The 20,257-nt window shown below is 33.9% G+C and overlaps 1 protein-coding gene across 1 annotated transcript in view; it reads right to left on the bottom strand.

Annotated features, from left to right (window-relative positions):
- The window catches only part of ASPH (aspartate beta-hydroxylase), a 181,544-nt gene that overhangs the window by 71,540 nt on the left and 89,747 nt on the right, over positions 1–20,257 (bottom strand). The window contains 4 exon segments of the mRNA XM_035895862.1: positions 572–733; positions 1,243–1,317; positions 2,804–2,890; positions 10,177–10,221. Coding sequence (XP_035751755.1) covers positions 572–733; positions 1,243–1,317; positions 2,804–2,890; positions 10,177–10,221 — 369 coding nt within the window.

Raw genomic sequence — 20,257 nt, 5'->3', positions numbered from 1 at the left:
TTAGATCATATGATTCTGCTTTAATACTTTGATTAGACACAATTTTTATCATCCTGTCAATGCCCCAAGGCAGCTGGATATGAGCATCTTCTTTATATGTTCTCTGTAGGACTTGCAATATAGTTCATGCATAACGTTCTCTTGGAGAGACACATCAGAAGGAAAGTGGAGTGAGAATAAGTCTGTCTACAAAAGACTGTGCTAATAACCTCTTAAAATTTAGCTTAAAAACTAGAAAGCCAGAAGCAGACTCCATACAGATATTACAGAAGTCCCTCTACCGGGGGGAAATATGCATACCTGGAGCATATATTAATTTGGTTGAAAGCCAACATAGCAGTAAGTAAACAATAATATATAGTTACCTGAATTCCAAGACACATGGCATTAAAATATCCTATTTTGATTTTAAAAGAAATTATTTGCTAAATAATACTTGCTGTGGTTGACATTTGCTAAGTTTCTGTTGCAAATAGGAATTATGAGTCAAGTTTTTAATGAGATTTATTTCATTTGTCTGTTCTTATTGTTGGCAGAATTTAATTTTAAATATATTTAGTCATTCAGATACCTTTCTGAACTGAGTCTGGTGTCTCATATGCTTCTGGCATTTCATTCTCTAATTCTCTGAGCAAGTCATCTGTTGTAGGAGCTTCAAAAGTTTCTCCATGTATTTCTTCCTTCACTCGCCACTGGTCATTTACACTTTCATCTACATCTTCATGTCTCTCTCCTAATCAATAATACAGATTGTTAGAGAATAGATACTCTTTGGTAAATTCTATTACCAGCACATATTCAGTCTTCAGCACACCCTTTCAGTTTTTCAACTAGTCCCCAAAAGGGATGAAGAGGGGAACAGATGTCTTGTCTGCACCTTCCAACAGTATAAACCCAAAACATCTGCACTGACTTGCCAGTGCCTTCTTTGCTCCTGGAGAAAACCACAGTAAAACCCATGTCTGTCTACCCATTCTTGCACTCTACACAGTATTTTGAAGAAATTTTGTCAACTGACTGATTTGAGCTACTGCTGCCGAACACCTCTGGGTAAGAAGCCACAGTTTTAGGATTTGGTGACTGAACTTTCTGAGTTTTCTCTAAAATAACAAATTAGCTGATTAGAATGTTTTGTGCAGGCAAAAGTACTTTAAGTGCACACCAAAATCAGACTCTGAGATTTGTCTGACCTATGGCAGTATTTATATATTCTTCAGTGATTTCTAAGTGTTAATGCATTACCAGGCTGGGAATGGAGAGCTTCATGAAGAACAGACTGAATTTCCTCTTCTGGTTCTATGTCAGCATTCTTGTGCTCTAAAAGGGTTATAAATTGCAGTGAAGGTAAGTGCAAAAGGCAAAGTTTAAAGACTAGCTCAAGGCTTGCAGCTTTAAGTAGCCTCCATAAAGTTCCATAGAGATTAACTTGGTGAACCTCTGCAACTCACACAATTACAAAAACAATTTGGTTATACTTACTCTCCAGTATGGAAAGTATTGCAATCACATCAGATTCATTCTGAAGATTAATTAGAAGAATTTATCTACACTGCATTTTCTGCACATATCTTTTTCTCAGTGGTAGTAACATTAATAACTTCACATAACTATTCAAACCAAGAATTCTCTTCTAAGTAATTCTTTTACTAACACTTTCATCCATTACTTTCCTACAATTTAGGCAGCAGCACTAGCACATCATATGTGACAACAAAATTTCACTCACAGAAGTAGGGTTTTTTTGGCTTTATAAAAGGGAAAATAGATACCAGCATTACAATATCAAGGTCAACTGCCTCTCCTGGCAATTCATAGCAGAATAAATCACACACTGATTTCAGGGACAAGTGATTGTCATCTAACACACCAGCCAGGACATAACAGGAATTTGTATGAAGTATTGCCTTCATATAAATGTCCCAAAATTAGCATTGAGAAGCTCAACAGCACCAAACCAAATCACAGCTGCATTTTCAAATAAAGATCCAAAGTGGTACAATTTGGGGGGGTGGGGGGAAGAGGAGGAAACGACATTTTAATTTGGTATCTTTTATAAATGATAACTTAAGAAAAGAAATGCAAGTCTTAAAAATAAATTTTATGTTCCATTTTATTGACCATAAGCTCCACATTTGTGGGTTATTGTGTTAGGTTCACATAAACATGAAGTAGGATAAGTCTGAAGGAACAGGAAGAAATATGTACTCTCTGAATAACACTAAAATGCAAATCACATCTGAAATCTGATGCATTTTTTTTTCTTGAATTCCTATTGAACCTAATAAATTTTACTAATACTTATGGGGCTTTTAAAATGTTTATATGATTTTTTCAACACTAGATGCTGTATTCATGTTATACTACTGGTTTTAGCAGAAAAGTGAGTATCTGATTAGTCTTATGAAGTTATTGTTGGGGTTTTTTTGTTTGTTTTTAAGGTGGAGAATCTGCTGTTATTCTGACTGGGTATACTGTTGCATACTTATCAAAACCACAACTGTGCATCAGCAGAAAGTTATTCTGATGTGACATGGTCCCAATGGTAACCATGAGAGCTGACAAAGAGTGCCTTCCATACATTTAAACTACAAATTTTTCATGGTCAGTGATTTATGGAAAGTTATCAACAGTGATTCCTGATAAATAAACTGCAGTGGATAAGCAAAACATAAAATTGATGACAGATTTATCTTTCAACAAAAGGAATAACACAGTAAGTTTGCATGCTAAGAAAAAAAAGGAATTGGAATTCAAATGAAGCATCATATCTTTTGTTTCACCTATGGTTTACGAAAGGCCTTACCGGATTCGACATACGACTTCTCAGCAGGCTGGATGGTCTCTTCAGATTCTGGTGGTGGCTGTGCTGGGACAGATCTTTCTTTAAGGCCTGCATTTTTCAGTTACAAAGTTAACTTTATGCTCTTTTTGATCTGATTCAATTATAAACTAAGAAAGTTGTTTCAACTAAATTAACTGATGTTAAACTCTCCAAAACATATTCAAACAATCAGTCATAATTACAGGGCTGTCCTGATATACAGTGATATATACAAAGACTAAAGTGTATTCAGATAGTAGACATCTATGTTTTGAAGACAAACATATAATGAAGGGGAAAAAGGGACAGAAATTTAAGCACTTGCCTTTATTTCAAAGTAACTGAACAAATGACTATGCTATTCTCATCTATTCAGTATCCAGAAGAACAACAGGTGGCAGGTTTTTCTCACTGTTTCTCTCTTTGCGCAAAAAGTGCTTCATATGATCAATTTTTTATATTTTATGAAGAACTAATTTGAACTTTGTAACATGCTGCTCGGAATGAGACAGGTTATTTTAAATTCATATGTTAAATCTTAGAACATCTGATGAAGAGAAGAGTAGTTTCTTCAAAATAAGGTAATCTCAATCTCCAGTTTGTTTTGACAACTAAATTACTGTAGAAAGAGTATGACTGATGGAATTTCACCACTAACATGCTTACTCTCTGTACCACAGAGTCATTCCAGATCAAACCACAGTGAAAAGAAAGCAACCAATAGCAGCAATGACGAACACCATGGTAAGAGATAAAGATAATTCATAGCCTTGAAATATTATGCCACATCTAAAGACACCACATCCTCAAGAAAGAATGTATTTATATTAGCCTAATCCTCAACTATCCTTTACAAAGTATTCAAGGAAGATATAAACAAGGGAGGTTCAGACTGGATATAAGAAAAACATACACACACACGCACCCCCCACATACCCCACCATGAGGACAGTCAAACCAGTGGAAAGGGCTGCACAGAAAGACTGTGCATTCCCATCCTCAGAGGTTTTAAAGACCACACTAGGTAATGGCCAGCATAACCTAGTCATACCTCTAAGATGATCCTGTTTGGAGCAGGATGTTGGAATAAGGATTTCCAGAAGTCCCTTCCACACAGAATTCTCTCCTATAATCCTATGTCATTTTTCCTAGGTTCATATTTAACTATAAGCTCCAAGGTCAACTGAGATAAAAATACCTTCTTAAATAAACACACACTGCCCAAAACAGACTAGTTTCTCAAGAGCTGTATGCACAGAGATCAGTAGAAAAATAATATTTAGGAAAGCAGAGGCTCTACTATAACGAACAGACCTGTACTGCTAACTATCTTGTAAAAGTAACTTTAAGTGGAACAATCTAAGTATTACATTTCAAGTCAGTAAAGTTTTTTTAAAAAGCAATTGCCAGGTTTCTACTGGAGTCAAACATACCTAGATACAAATAGGACTAGCATGCCTCAAACAACTTTGTGTAAAAGAGAGATATTTTATTATTTTAAGCATAGTGAGAAAACCACTTATATTCCATTACCCTGCATGAATAACAGGAACAGGAGTAAAAGAATTAACCCTACTTACACTTTTTTATATGAGGTAAGTTACATGAAGATAAATAGTGAGGCTGTATCTAGAAGCACTGTAACTAAGAGTCCACTACTATGGAGTCAAGATCAGAAGGTAGAAGAAAAAAGCCAAATTTACACTTCATTTTTTGCCAATTTTCTTCTGCATCATTAAAAAAACCCTGAAATATTTAAAAATATGAATGTAAGTCTTAATAATCTTTTGCTACAGTCTTTTAGCCATTAATATTACTAAGAAGTTAGTTCCTTCTATAATCATCTTTAACCACATATGGAGATAAAACCAGTTAGTTGTATGAGCCAGTGTCTCACGCTTCAGAATCTGGAAGCATAGAAACAGCCACCCTGCTTTCACAAACACACTTCACTTCCCTTACATATACACCTCTTATTTAAAGTCCTCACACCCTCCGATAACTCACATCTCCAATTCCAGACAACCACTTGCTCTGCTTCATGAACAATAAACGGATACAAAGTATTTCAGAAGATATTCAGTATTTCACAGCCAACAAGCACTTAGGGTGTGTTAAAGGAAAGAAGGGTATTTCTTTGTTTTGCTTGCACATTTCTCACCTTTTTTTCAGGCTTCTTATACATATCTATCATGTCATTATCACTGATTCCTATTCAAGCATGTTGAGTACGTAATATATTAAGTCATTTACTTTTTGAAAGATTCTATTTTCTCTCATCTTTCTATCAAAATAAAGTTGCACTCAGTTTTTACGTGTGGTTGTTTTTTTGAGCTTATGTGGTAGCTCGCCACGTTAAGCTGAATGCCAATATTTCAGAGAGATATACAACAGCAAAAGAGATCGCCAGGGAAAAAATCTTGTTTTATTGTGTGGCTAGGTGTATAGCTTGGAGTGCTGCTCAAATAAAATGTTCTTTGGGGAAAAAAACCAAAACAGCAAACAACTTTTTTAGCATCAGATAAAGTTTGGGTCATAGGTACAATAATATGTTAATCAGAAAGGCAACTGATTCCAAATTTCACTCCCAGACAGATACAACTTCTGTCATATTAGGGGAGAAAATAAAAAAGTGATGTGCACTATACCACTGTGTCGCCATTCTTGAGAAGTGTCATTTGAGTGCTCCTCTATCAAGTATGTATCTTAACACCTACCAGAGCAAAGATGAATAAACATGTCTATCATCACAGCAACCTAAGAAGAGAATGCATCACACAAGTGCAGATCTTCATTCTGTCAAGTTCTTTGCTAAGCACTATAATGTTCTGAATGCACACATCTTTTTCCCTCCTTCTTCACACATAAATAAACACTCAGAAAACAGATCAGTGTACCATCCCTGTTCATTATCACAGCTAGAATCTTACGCTACTGTACAATTTTCTATGGCTTTCATTTGAACTATTTTTCGTAAGTTTCCTATAAAAAAAATTCAGATTATATTTTACCCTTCATTATCACAGCTAGAATCTTACGCTACTGTACTATTTTCTATGGCTTTCATTTGAACTATTTTTCATATAAAAAAAATTCAGATTATATTTTACCCCATTACCATATCTTATACCTCTAGGGATCAAAGCGTCTTACAGAGACATGTATGTGCTGTATCAGAAGTCTGAGGTAAGTGTATATTGCCAACTGTTTTACACCAATATATAAGCAAAACCAGAAACAGAATCAACCTTCAGGACTTTAATCTTACGCCACCACCAACATGCACATACTCATGCTCAATTTCACTCCTTAGTTTTGTTTAATACAATACTGCAGTATTACAATAATAAATCTTCAACTTTCATTACCAATTTTATTCTTGTGCAATTTTATTGTGCAATTAATATTTCAACATACTAAGTGATATTATTTGTCTAGTAAAATTAGATAATATTCTTTTTCCACATAAACTTGAAAGCAAGTATAGATTCAATAACATACTGAAATATCTCTGAAGAAATGTTTTGCCATCTTTTTTATTCTAATGGGACTGCTGGATAAGCCATTCCTCAGTACTAAAAATACAGAAGCTATAAAAGCAAACTAACACAGCAGCTTGCTTACAGAAGTATCACATATTTCAAAAGTATTGTTTGAAGAAAGTAATAGTTGTAAAAATACATAAGCTGTTCTCTAATCAAGTTCAACCAGAATACAGTAGTAGTAGCATATCACTTCTTAAAATGTGATTGGAATCCAACAATACCCATCAATGGTGAAATAGGTGGCCTAAGTTTCAGAAGTATCATTACCAGAAGCTTTGAAAACTGGAAAAAAATCAGGACACAATAAACTGGAAAGTGACAGTGAATCAAGTTTTCAGACTTAAAAATAGGTACAAAAAAAAGAAAGGAAGAAAGAAAGGACAGAAGAAAAGGAGAACATATTATCATAGGATCAATAAACGAAAGTGTTACAACAATTTGGTTGAGTATACACCGAAGTCTCATAAATAAATGCAACACTAAAGTTGGTTTGAGTGTTTGTGTATAAGAGTTTTCTCAGTCTACTCATGGAAAAAAGTTTAGCAGGGAATAACTTACATTTATTTACTAAGTTCATATGACAATACGTTCTATTAATGCTCCTCTTAGATGTTTTTGTGAAACAGAAATATTTTTTGTGTGTTTCTACTGTATGTGTCCAGATAATCCTCTTAATAACTTGCTTTTAAACTTGCATTTGATATACAACATTACACTTTCATCTCCACATCAGGAAAATAGCATTTTAATACAAGGAAACAAAGAAGGGGGGAAAAAAAAGAAAAAAAAAGAACCCAAACCCAGATTTAGACTATGCTTGAAGTAATTGGCATCAATTTGACATTTGTGTTTTCAATACACATTGCTAGTCAGGCATATTAACATATGTACATATTTGAGTTTCACAGCAGACATTTTTGCTTTGTGTTTACAATGCCAGTACACACTTAACAGTTTTCAAAAAATGATTATATATAGCCTTTGTTCACACTTATTTCCAGAAAACATTATTTTCATACTGCCATGTTTACCACATTCATATAAATATGCTGAATTTCTCATTCTTGAGGTCTGGTCCTCATTAGCGCAACCAGAACTCTGTTTATTTCTTTTCTTTCTTGTCCTCCTTGGATGGGTTTTTAACTATCTTTTTTGTTTCTTTGTCTTTTCCCACCTGAGTAGTACCATCCTTTTCACTGGCTGATTTTTTTGCAGCCTCCTTGGATTTCACATTTTTGTCTAGGCTTTTTTCCTTTTCCTTTCCTCTGTCTTTTTTAGCCTTGTCAGGATCTTTCTTTAATTTATTCACATCAACAGCTTTCTTGTCCTTTCGATCAGTAGCATCTTTTCCTTTCCTGGCTTTCTTTTTTCCTTCCTCATCTTTGATTTCCTCCTTCTTGGATTCCTGCTTCTCCTTTAATTTCTTGAGCGGTTCTTTAACTGCTTCTTTTACTTTTTAGTTTTTCATTTAAAAAAGAGGAAATGTTCAATAAGAGAGCCATTCTTACATCAGAAAACATCTTCAGAGCAGCTATCTAAAAGCTTTCATCGAATTCTTACTTAATGTTAGATGCCAATTTAAACTAGTTTAATTAACTATTTAAGCTTTAAGCCATTTAAACAAATTAGTTCTGACTTTTAGCAATATCTCACACCATGCATCCAGCCAATACTGCAACGGCATCCAAATAAAGCATTAATCTAGTGAAAACCATGCCTCTATTATCTTACTGTTAGCTAACTTCTGCAGAATGCTAAAACCAGTTTTGTCTGTGAGCATGAAAATCACAGTAAATTTGGCATCTTTGACAACAGTATGACCACTGTAGGAACTACAAATGTCAAGAGCGTCACCCAAAGGATTTTTTTTCAACTTCCTGTCAACTTCCTAAAACTACAAATGAAAACGTTATAGCAACACAGATGTATACTACCACATTTTACTGACATTACCTCCAATTACGCCAAAACTTAAAAATGTATCTTAAATATCTATTTTACAAAAATAAGAAATAAATACACCATAATTAAGAAGAAAAAGTGATGCCCTGGTGAATTAAATCAACTCCAAAAAAGTTAACTTGTTTGACCATATTAAGAGAAATCAAAGTAACAATCGTAAATGAATTCTTGCATCTTTGCTTTTCCATATGTAGTGTTACCAGTAATGCTCTTTTATTTGTTTTACTTTTGGAGTTGTATCTCTATTTTCTTCATTTCAATTCACATTTGGCTGTGACACAGTATCTAGATAATGCATCAGAAGAAGTCAGAACGGCATCCCTGACATTTAAATATTCAGTATTTACTTCCACTTTGCCCCAGTTTCAAAAAACACTGTCAATACCAGCAGCATTCTCCAGAAGAAGGAATTTTTATCTCAATAAAATATAAATTTTTTTCCATTTAATCTCTGTATGCAGTATTTGTATTTAAAATTAATATTCCCACATATTAAAAAAGCAATAGTGATTTTATATATAGAATACAACAGCTCTATTTTTATTCAGACTTTTGAGAGAAGCTGCAGTCTGTTGAGGTAAAAAGCAGGCAAGTGACAACATTCTCCTGTAACGTCTGCCTCTAATCACTGTGTAACATTCCTGGGAGTGAACAATTCAATCACACAGCTCGGTCTAAAAGGAATAATATCATGGGTCCTTCCAACTGTTTTTGTGGCATAATGCATTTGAAATATATCATACCATTCTTCATTCTCATGTCAAATACTGAAAAATCCAAAATAATCCAAAACTCAGGAACGAATTGTTAAATGACATTTATTACATTTTTCGAAACACACAATTTGCAATTATGTAATACCAAGCACAACGTGGAACAAATGCTAAAAATTTCAACCTGCATGCAAGATGCTAAGAAAAGTCACATTCATATGAGCATGAGAGCTTCCCTCAGCAAATGCACTTTTTTCCTAGTGAGACTTCGTATTACAAACAGTGTGCATTTTTCACATACTGCTAGAAAAAACACATTAAAGTCTAAGTGTCTTTAACGCAACAAAGAGACTGTGTTCTTTACGTAGCACCATGCTGTGTGGAGATAGCTGAGCACATCTAAAAAGTTAATCACCTGAAGTACACCTGGTAGTTTGGTGTTTTGCTGAGGCTAATTTACTTTTTTAGTCTCTCTGTTGCACTGAACACATTTAGACCATTATGTCCTGTTTATACAGCAACATGATTATAAATACATATATGGCATAAATCAATTGCAAGCTATCCTACTTTAAGCTTTTGGAAAATTTGTAAGTATCGTCACTGCAATCAGTCCTGCAAATCATATTAAAGGGAAAGTTATCGACCTTTACCTAAATGTGTCCTCCCATAAGAAAGAAATTTAAGTACAGACTTAAGCAGAAATTAAGGTGCTCAAGCCCAATCACAATATAGTAATAGTATAATGAATTCATGAAAAATAACTAAAGGAGGATTTCACACAGACCAAAATCTGCATATACATCAGAACTTCTTTTTAAACACGCAGAATATGAAGTTAACACAACTACTTACAATCCAAACAAGACAACGGTTGTAAAAACTTTGCTCAAACAAAATATAATCTCTAGTTAGGGAAGCACTCACATTGCCATTAAATTACAATCGGTAATAAAAAAACACTTACTGAAAAATGGCAAGGAAAATAGTTTGCTGCACCATTAGATAACTCTTAGTCAACATAGCTTGTATTAGTAAACATTATTATAACCTGCAATCTGTATTCGCACTGCGCATGCATTTCAGACATCATTATCTGCAGAAAGTTCCACAAGAAAAAGAACATTAAAAATACCTTTGACTTTAGTTTTTTTCTTGGCTACCCCTCCTGGCTCCTCACCTGATTTGTTGCAAAATGGAAATAGGTTACGAACATATCTGTGATGTTCAACAAACATGACACAACATTTTCCAGTCTGCCATGCCATGTAAAAAGTTATCTGTACATAGCACACTGCAATGCTATGGAGAAATACCAAACGTTAACTCATTATGAATGAAGCATCTTCAGTGGCAAGATCCCCACAAGTACTGAGATGGAAGACTAATTAATCCAAGAAAAGTACCACATTACCAGACGCACACTACTTGGGATGCTTGGTATGCTCTCTCCAGACAGCGTGATACTGCGTAATTATGACCAATATCCCAGCCGATTTCTCTGCCAGGTATCATGCCAGTTCTCTCTCATACCCACTAACTTATATTTCTATACAATTTTATAAATATTTAATAAACATTTTAACTCAAAAGATCTTCAAGCACCTATGTACTGTAGATTATATAAATTTAATATTTTATTACAATGAATTACAATCTATGTTTCTTTATCCAATGGAAAATACACCTTTTGGCAAACGTATTGCTCATATTCCAAAAAGCAGTTGCCATTTCATTTCAGTTAAAATATTTACTGCTTGACTTAAGACTATTTAAGACTGTTAAGGTTTCTGTTAAAAAAATAAACCTTACTCTCCAAAGTCAGGTGCTGCCCTCTTTGCCCATTGTAGCTAACAGAAATTGAGGTCATTCAGTATCTTGATTGTGCTTTATACCTAGTTCCACAAGAGGCATGACGGCAAAAGCCTTCCCCAAAATACAAATAATAATTAGCCTCATCTTTCTAACACTACAAAAAGAGACTGGATTATCATCATCATGCTGCTGTGGATTAAGACCTAAACAGAACTACCTGAACCCCAAAAATCATGTGCATTGCTACCAAAAACCAATTAGAAAGTTAAGAAAAGTTATGGTAAATGTATTTTTAAAACTCATAATCTTATTAAACTAGAAGAGATAGTGCCATGCCTCAACATTAGGCTTCTCACTCAGACATATAAAGACCATCATTGGACATCTGAACTTTGAGCTTATGTTTCCAGAAAACAATTAATAACTACACAAACTGCATCAATATACCTTAGCATTTTTTTTTAGAAAGCAAAACAAACACAACTCCCATATTCTAAACTAAAAAAAAAAAAAAAAAAAACATTAAACTTAAGGAATGCAGCCATTAGAGTAATAGTAATCAACTTGCATCTAATTTCTATTTTATCTTACATGTTTTCGCATTATCAAGCATTGACATTATGGTCAAAATTTCTTAAAAATAGGTTAGCCAGGTAAATATACAATTTTTAGATCAATTCCCTTACAAACTCCTACCTGGGATATGAAAGCCTTCTTAAGCTCTTCCCTCACAGATTACTATCATTGCTGAAGTCCAGAGTTCTAACTTGACTAAATTATTTAATCTTATTACTTCTAAGCAGTGTGTGGAACAATAAGTAAGCATTTTTCTCATAATAAGAGGAAGAACAGACTCCAACTTTGTTATACTACAGCATCAATGAAAATATAAATAATAAAAGGTACTCAGCAAAGTTGCACAAAACCATATTTAAATTTCTAGCTTTCCCCCTCTTTTCATAATAAAATTAAATGCTACTGGATGTTCCGTATACACAAGAGAGAGACCTGTATACACAAAAATTATACAGATATTTGATATTATTTTTAAATAAAAGTATATGCGCTACGTTGAAAGATTACAAAGTACCTTGTTCACTGATTATTGACATTTCCCTTGTTAAACACTGAGGCAAGCAGTAATTTGTTTCAATCTGCTTTTCTACAATGAATAGTGTTAAGATTCTCAGCAAATTATCAAAGCATCACATAATTCTGTAAATAATGTATAATTTAACATATTACGAATGGACTCATTTACAGGAAAAGTATGTAGCATACTGTATTTCAAAATCTTGATATTATGTATTAGTCACAAGACAGAAATCCTGCTGCATCTTGACTTCCACTGGGCCTCGGCCCCTACAATTGCTATAGCACAGGGAAGTCTCATTGGTGAACCCCAAACAGGCTGAAGCAAGACAGGTGTGCAAAACTCTTCGCTTTTCCAAGATAGCAATGTCCTGGGGCATGTGATAAAATCTGGCATCCAAGTAAACTCATTGACAAAGACTTAGGCTCTTACAGCCTTAGGGCACACAAACCAAGATCCAGAATTTTAGGAATCATGTAACTGAACTTGTGGAACCTTATCCTAAGTTCCATCCAAGTGTCTTCACACTTTTTTGGGGCTAGTTTTTAAGTTCCTCCTCCTTTGCACTCATACGTACATTATAAATGTTCAGTGCTGGCAACACCAAAAGAAATACAGAACTTACAACCGCAGATGTGGTTATAACGGAATGTCAGAAGTGGCTACTGTTGGAGTCAGTGAAGTAAAAAGTAGACTTCAAAGTTAACATAGCTGGATACGTTTCCAATATTTTCCAAAGAGCTGCTTTTAAACATTCATGTCAAAGTGGACATTTTTACATAATGCTTAATGGTAGATAACTTAGTATCTTAAATGATTCTTTGAAGCTTAGAATATTACAAAGCATTCTAATTCTGCAATAAAATCCAGTTGTTTCCTCTATTTTTCCTCATAAAAATCTTCAAGAACAAGCTCCACAAAAAAGAATCCCCAAGTGAGCACACAAATTTAGAATTTCAGCATTAAAAGAAAAAAAAAAATTACTACTATTTTTATACAGAAAGATAAGCATTGCAAAAAACAGATAAAACAAAGCACTTCAGTATTTTTGAGCAGTTTCACAGATGTTGACGGATAATATTGTCATATTTAACAATATATGGAGAAACTTGAAGTTTATTCTTGCATATGTAAAATTTATATTATTTAATAATACTGAAAACTTTAATATCTTTGCTATACAAAAGGCTTTCCCACATGAAAAAAATTCCTACAAATCAATTTCACCACAACATCTACCTGCATAAGCCCTTTTAACCTGCAGCATCATGCAACAAATGTAAGCTAATTAAGGTGGCTTATCCACTGACATATAGAAAAGGAAAAGTCTACTTCATATTTGCCATAGAAAGCATATGGTCAAGGTTAGCACTAAACAGCTGACAGACAGAACTCGCTACCCTTCTGCAATTTGTGCAAAGCCTGGATAACAGAACAGAAAGTATCGAGCTTTAAACATTAAGGCTTGCGTTGAGACTCTTGACTTAATTCATGAGGACCCATCAAAAACCTCCTTCACCACACAGAAAATTAGCAAAAGATGTTAAAATTGCAGAACTAAAAAAGGAAATACAAATCCGTAAGCCAAAACCATCATTAACCTTTTTTAATCTTTTTGTTTTCTTTCTCCAGCAGAACTACAAGTCAGAAAAAGCTTGTTTGCATATGCGTCTGCACATAATTATTACAATTATTCTGCATTTATAATATGCTACATAGGATGTACAAGGTCTTCTCTTAGACAAAATAGCTTGCTGACAGAAGGCTAGCACCCACTTACCTTAAACGGAACTCGTTATCTGTATGCAGATTACCAAACATACCAGAGCCTGTAACCCCCCCAAATGCAAGAGAGCTTTAATTCATACAACTAGCATTAAAAAAATTAAAATACTCTCAATACATTCTCAGTAAGTTACTTTAATATCTCTTGTTTACTTAATTGCCTAATTTTAGAAGAAAAATTCAAATCTGAGGGAGACACAAGTGCAGAAAGCATTTTCTGAAGTCTCAGATGCCTATGTTGCATCTTGTAGGAGAAGGTGTAAGAAACCAACAAGCAGGTCTTGCCTTCATTAGCCTCATCTTTAGGAATCCACCCTAACTGACCATATGAAAGACAGTATTTAATATATCTCATTCTGCTCTGCCATCATTAATTGATCATAACTGTACAGGGAAAATAGTATGCAACTGTGCAGAATGACTGAACTGTATACAACAGCTTTCCCCAGCTCTCAAATACTAATCAAATAATGTTTACAATATAGGTGGTTTCTCTCCCCCATTTAACTACTACGAAATGAAAGGAAAATCCTTCTAAGGCTTCAATGCATTTGTCTTCCACCCCTCCACCCAACTGTAACCTATATGAATAACTGTCATAAAAAATAATTTTCTTCTAAGGTCAGTCAATGGAGATCAACTAATAATGCAAAATCACCATAAAATGAAACCCATAGGTGATAACACTTATTCGCTGACCTTGAAACAAATTTCAAGAGTGAAAGATTGAACACACTCTTCAAAAAAGCTCATTTTTTGAGGGAAAAAAAAAAGTTGCTGCAGTAAGAATTTCAACAGATACACAAACAATTTTCTGTTTATTCTATTCAATTCTAAGTTATTTTATATATTATGAGGTTTATGATTTTTGTCCCCTCATATAAAACACTGTCATACTTTCAACTTAAATATTGTTGAAGGTGGTCACAGAAATCTGGGGTTCAAACCTTGCATGAGTTCTCAGTCATTTCAGATATTTTTCAGATATATGGGTATTAAGGATTTTTTTTCTTTCTTTACATTAGTATCACAAAGAAGCAAGCAAGAACTTATGCTACAAAGGTTAATGCAGTATTTTGTTTGAAGGTTGTAAATGTCTACTGAAGACTGGCAATTAATACATCAAACATTTACCAACACTAGACAATGGCAAAGCAAAACATCCTGCCTATTTCTAAAAATGATGGCCAAACAGGAAGATTACAACTTTAGTCACAGATATTTACTTCTGCAGCTCTGTAAAATTTAATGTAAATGACCTGTAAGGAATATGAAGGCAGCTAATGAAAGCTCAGTTTAACATAAAATCACTAAATTTTCATTCTTTACTAGCTGCAAAACCTAGGAAGTTCCTGTCACTTAAACAATATATATTCTACATCAAAAACATAGTTTGCTACTAATTTGTTCATATTTTAAATTCTCAAACCAAAAAACTGTAGGTAGAAAACAGCAGCTTTGCGTTCTGAAATAATTATACTAAAATAGTACCGGAAGACAAAGCTGCTACAGCCTTCTACCTACAGTTTAAAACCACTTTAAAAGTTTTCTGGATGTTTTTAAAACATTGACTGTATTTTATATAACTGATAGTCACCACAAATCAAAGTAAAAATGTAGGTTTCATTTTCCTCAGCTAATTTCAAACACTTTGTGTGGACTTAGAAGTAAGAGTTGAGGTGCAGTTCATATTCAGCTTAACCTTTTTGCTGTTAAAATTGCCCTTATAAAAAAAAAAAAAAAAACAAAAAAACAAACCCTGGCATGCTTATATAACTGAAAACTCATCTAAATCTTATTACTGCCCTTACTAGCCAAGTCCTTCTTGCAATCACAACAATTAATGCAATTCGTTAAAATCAAACTCTTCTATCCCAAAGTTTAGAGAGCTTTAACAGCTCTGCTCACCACTGGTAAGGGCTTAATTGTTAACTCAACAGGAACATCACGAGGCAAGAAGAAACACTTCTGAAAAAAAACTTATGTTCTGGAAACTAAACACTCTAGAAAGTTATTTGCTGTTAATATTTCCCCTAGGTTTTCCCCTCTATTCCTTTTTCTCCTCCTACAAATTTTTTTATTTCCACTGTAGTTTGTTTTTGAGCGGGCTGCCACACACTTAATAAAATCAACAAGGAACTTCCATGACACCAAATCAGAACTTTCTTGGCCTGCATTTCAACTCCCTAGCCCAAGTTAAACTGATGTAATCATTAGCTATTTCAGTGCCTGAAGCTTTCTCACGGTTCAAGCAATCTATTAATCTCTATTTCACTTGAAACTTCATCAGGTTATCGATGTGTATTTTCACTATACGATATAAACTTCATGATACAGAATGTTCATAGTAGATGTTTTCCTCCTCTTTTTGGCTGTCTAGTTCCATTACTGAAGCAGCTACAATAGAAATCGATGTTCCATGACAATTTTTCAAATTCATACTGAGATACTATTATCCCACAATAGTGATGAAACCTATTCCTAATTCAAATCTGTTTCTAAAATAAAGACAAAAAAAACCCCAAACAAAACAAACCAAGCTTGCTTATTTCCTACGTCTCAGATACCACACAAGTTTCTTCCACTTGCTAAGAAACTCCTCAGTAATATTCCACAGATCTATTAGCATTCCTTTTCATAATGTACAAGGGTTTTATTTGCTTTGCCTTATGCTTCATGTATCTTATACTAAAACCCATTAAATTTACATGTTATTAACTTTCTTATAACCTAGTCCTCGAATATTTGGAAGAAAATGCGACTAATGTTTATGTGGCTCTATTTCATTTGTAACTCTCAAACAGCAGCCTTAACACTTCACAACTTTTTTTTTTAAACACTTCATTTGCCCAACACTAACTTTTTCTTGTTTATTACTTTTTAATGATTGAGTAGAACCCCAAGTTGGATGATTAAATGTAAGCTTTTTTTTGTAACAGGCATGTTAAATTGCTTTAAAATTGCCATGCCAAAGCAAGTGAAAATTCATTTAATTTGAAAACAGGTTAAAATTTCAGCCTGCATCCACTAGTGTTAAAATGTGAGTATAAACTTTATATGGGAAACAAATACAAACTTAAGCATAGCAGGCATCACAAGAAACAATATAATTTTAATAATAATCTGATTGAGTACATTATTCATGTATTAAAATGACAGCTCAGTTTCAGCTTTTAGTACCTGATACAAACTGCAGAACACAATTATGAACTCCCCTTTCTATATCAATAACTTTGTGACAGCAGACAGTAATCATGTACATGAAAAATATTTTTGGAACAACTGTCATAAAACAGTTTCACAGAAAAAGATTAAAAATTGCAAAACTGCATTAAGTTCTTGAATTCAGCAAGGAATAGAAGACATTACATTCTAATTTCCAATTAGTCTTTAATATATTCAGTATTACATTAGAAATACATGATCACAGCTTCCCACTTCCATAAAAGGCCTACCTTAAAAAAACGTCAAACAAATTTAGAACAGCCCTTGTGGTGCGATTGTTATATGAAAAAAATGACTGAAAACTTAGTTTGAAAACAGACAAATAGTGGGAATAAACCATATAATGACATCATATTTTCTGAATGCAACAGATATTAGCTAACTTAGAAATAAATGTTTCTGTAAAATTTTCAAGCACTTTTAAATGAAGTGCTTTTATTTGGACAGGTAAAAAGAATCTATCTGAAAAATTGGTGAGTCACAAAATAAATTATTTATTAAAATTATATTTCACAATAGAATTATCATTGTCATGACTCTATTAAGGAATAACATATAAGTATGTATTTACATAATGCAGCCATGCCAGAATACTTTACAATCAAAGCTGTTACAAAACGCTTCAGTTAATGTTTGCTAGAAAGACAAAGGTTATAGTGTTAACAGTAGAGGTTATTACACTTAGCTTCGTGCACAGAATGCACAAATTGAAGCACATACAGAAACCAACTACACAACCGCAGATACACATTTTATTCTACATATTTACACAACCATGTAGTATTTGTCATCCTGTCACAAAAATGGAAAAGTCACTGAAAGGCTTTCAACTAGTGAAACTACATTGCATGGCTGACTTCAGTTTAATCTTTATAGTGTCCATTTGGGAGTTTCCCCTCAATGCCATAAACTCCATGGACATTTTCGAAAGCCAATCAAATAGTCTCTCAGTCACTGGTTCTGTAAATCCAAAATAACACAGGTCTTTTTTCCCTGAACCCCTTCATTCTGTGACGTACCATCAACATCATCTGCAGCTTCGCTCTCTTCTTCTTCTAGTATTTCAAAAGGAGTCAATACATCATAGAGAAATGAGAGAAAGCCATAAAACCAATCAGAGCTTTCCTCTGCTAAAATATTAAGGACTTCCTCAAGGGAATCAATATTTTCATTACTGCCATCTTTGGTCAGGCCTACACAAGAATAGAGGAAAGAGAGAGAGGGGGAAGGAGTGGGGAGGAAAAAGAGAGAGAGACAGCAGTTAGGTGGAAAGAGGAAACTGTAAAAGGAGGATCTGTGAAAGACATCTCATGTCACAGACAGCAGTCTTTACAGGAATGCTAATTAGGAAATAGAAAGATGTTAAGAAAGTTGGATCTTTCAACATACAGACTATAATTTGGACAATAAACATGCACAATATTATGCCAAAATATTAAAAAAAGGTGGCAGCTTTGCTTTCCCTTCTTCCTAGTCCTTAAAAACCAAATTCATTTATACTCGGGGCTTTTGCCGCACCATTTACCTTTAGGCAGTTTTTTTAACAGTAATCCTCCACTACTTGGAAACATCCAATTTGCCCTTTTTTTTTTTACATCATCATGTTCAAATTTGAGAGCCTGCAATTGATAGCTGAGAATAACATTTAAAAGCAAACAGTATTTAAACAAACTTGTCACAGACATACTGTTAAGGATAACACTTACTCTACCATGCAGAATTTTGATTTTGCTTAGAAGTGAGAACTCTAACTGCTGGGGGGGTTATTTTGCAGCTTGTTCGGTTTTTTTAACATGCTTCTCAACCATTTTTTTTCTATGATACATATTCTACATGATATACTTGATCCTTGGGAAGTAACTCCAAACCTGAGGATATACAGAACACTAGATAAAAACGAATGGGTAGCCAATATAAAGGATGCATGTATTGTTATATAGAATATCTAAAGCAGGGTAAAGGCAGCTAAAGTAGAGATGGCCAGAGCAACAAAGAAAGAGCTCATCACTTCTGAACTCTCTGATACCAGGAGTTCCTATCTTGGGCTACAAGACCCACTGATCCAACTGATGTTTGTGAAATACAAATAAGCCATGGTTAATGCTCTCATTTTTTCCTCCTGTTTTTTTTGGGGGTTTTTTGGTTTTGGTTTTTTTTTTTGTTTTTTTTTTTTTTATTAACATCCACTGTTTTACAGTTATTATTAAATAACATTTTAACTTTTCCATTCCGGGAAAAGTACAACAGAATGATCAAGCAATGACAAATGTCAATTATTGGTAAGCTTTAAAGCAGGAGAGGGACGCATTTCCCCCACTTCTAACCAGAACAAACCTTTGTGTTGGAAGGAGAAGCAGAAAAGTGGGCTAAGGGTGAAGACAGATTGTTGAGACATAAAATTAAGTGAACATGTCGCACATGCAGACTACAAAGCAGTATTAGGTGCAGGTTAATGAAACATTCAGTATCGAGGAGTTCATGGCAGAGACACTTAACACATTTCAACACAGTTTTCTTACAGCACATAGTGAAAGTATCAATGATAATTCTGAGGAAACTTCCAAGTCCATGATGTTCCACATCCTTGTACCTGGATGTCCAGAACCTCTACTTGAGTGACCAGCCATTCTCTTTAATTTTTCACTGGATAGCCCAAAGGTTTAAAAATGACAGATTGAATCCAGGAGGCAATCAAGGTATTATAAATATCCCTCTCCAACTTCTTCCATGGCTTAGTTCTATAAAAATTAAATTTTATAGACTTAACTTTATGCACAGTAGTCAGTCATCATTCTAATTTGTTTTCAAAATTTGGACAAGCAAGATGTAAAGACATAAACCAAAGTAGTGTATGTACTGAAGAAAGAAATCTCAATTTAAGAATGGAAACCTGAATCTAAAAAAAAAAAAATAAAAAAATCTAAGTTATAAACACAGAATTATAAATATTTGTATCATTCTATTCTGTCATAATCTGGCATTAAAAAAATAATTACAAAAAAAACCCCTACCACTCACAAAAGACCCCAGGCTTTAGATAGCACTTCTGTAAGCACGTGAAGAACCACATAGATGCCCCTGTTCTTGCACGAAGTCAAGAATAACTCCTGGGCAATTATCTTAATAAAATATAACATGGAGTACAGCAGCATATTTTCTTTGAAAATATTAGGACACCAAAGGGAACCATAGAAAGTGGAAGAATACATCTTGTAGTCTTTACCATAAAAACCACCAAACAACAAAAACCCAACCCCCCTTTAAAAATTCTTTACAGAAACTATCCAAGATTAATATG

This window comes from Egretta garzetta, unplaced genomic scaffold (assembly GCF_000687185.1).
Source record: "Egretta garzetta isolate BGI_Z169 unplaced genomic scaffold, ASM68718v1 scaffold340, whole genome shotgun sequence".
Taxonomy (NCBI): Eukaryota; Metazoa; Chordata; class Aves; order Pelecaniformes; family Ardeidae; genus Egretta; species Egretta garzetta.
The sequence above is the reverse complement of the archived record's forward strand: the minus strand, read 5'-3'. Positions and strand labels throughout refer to the sequence as shown.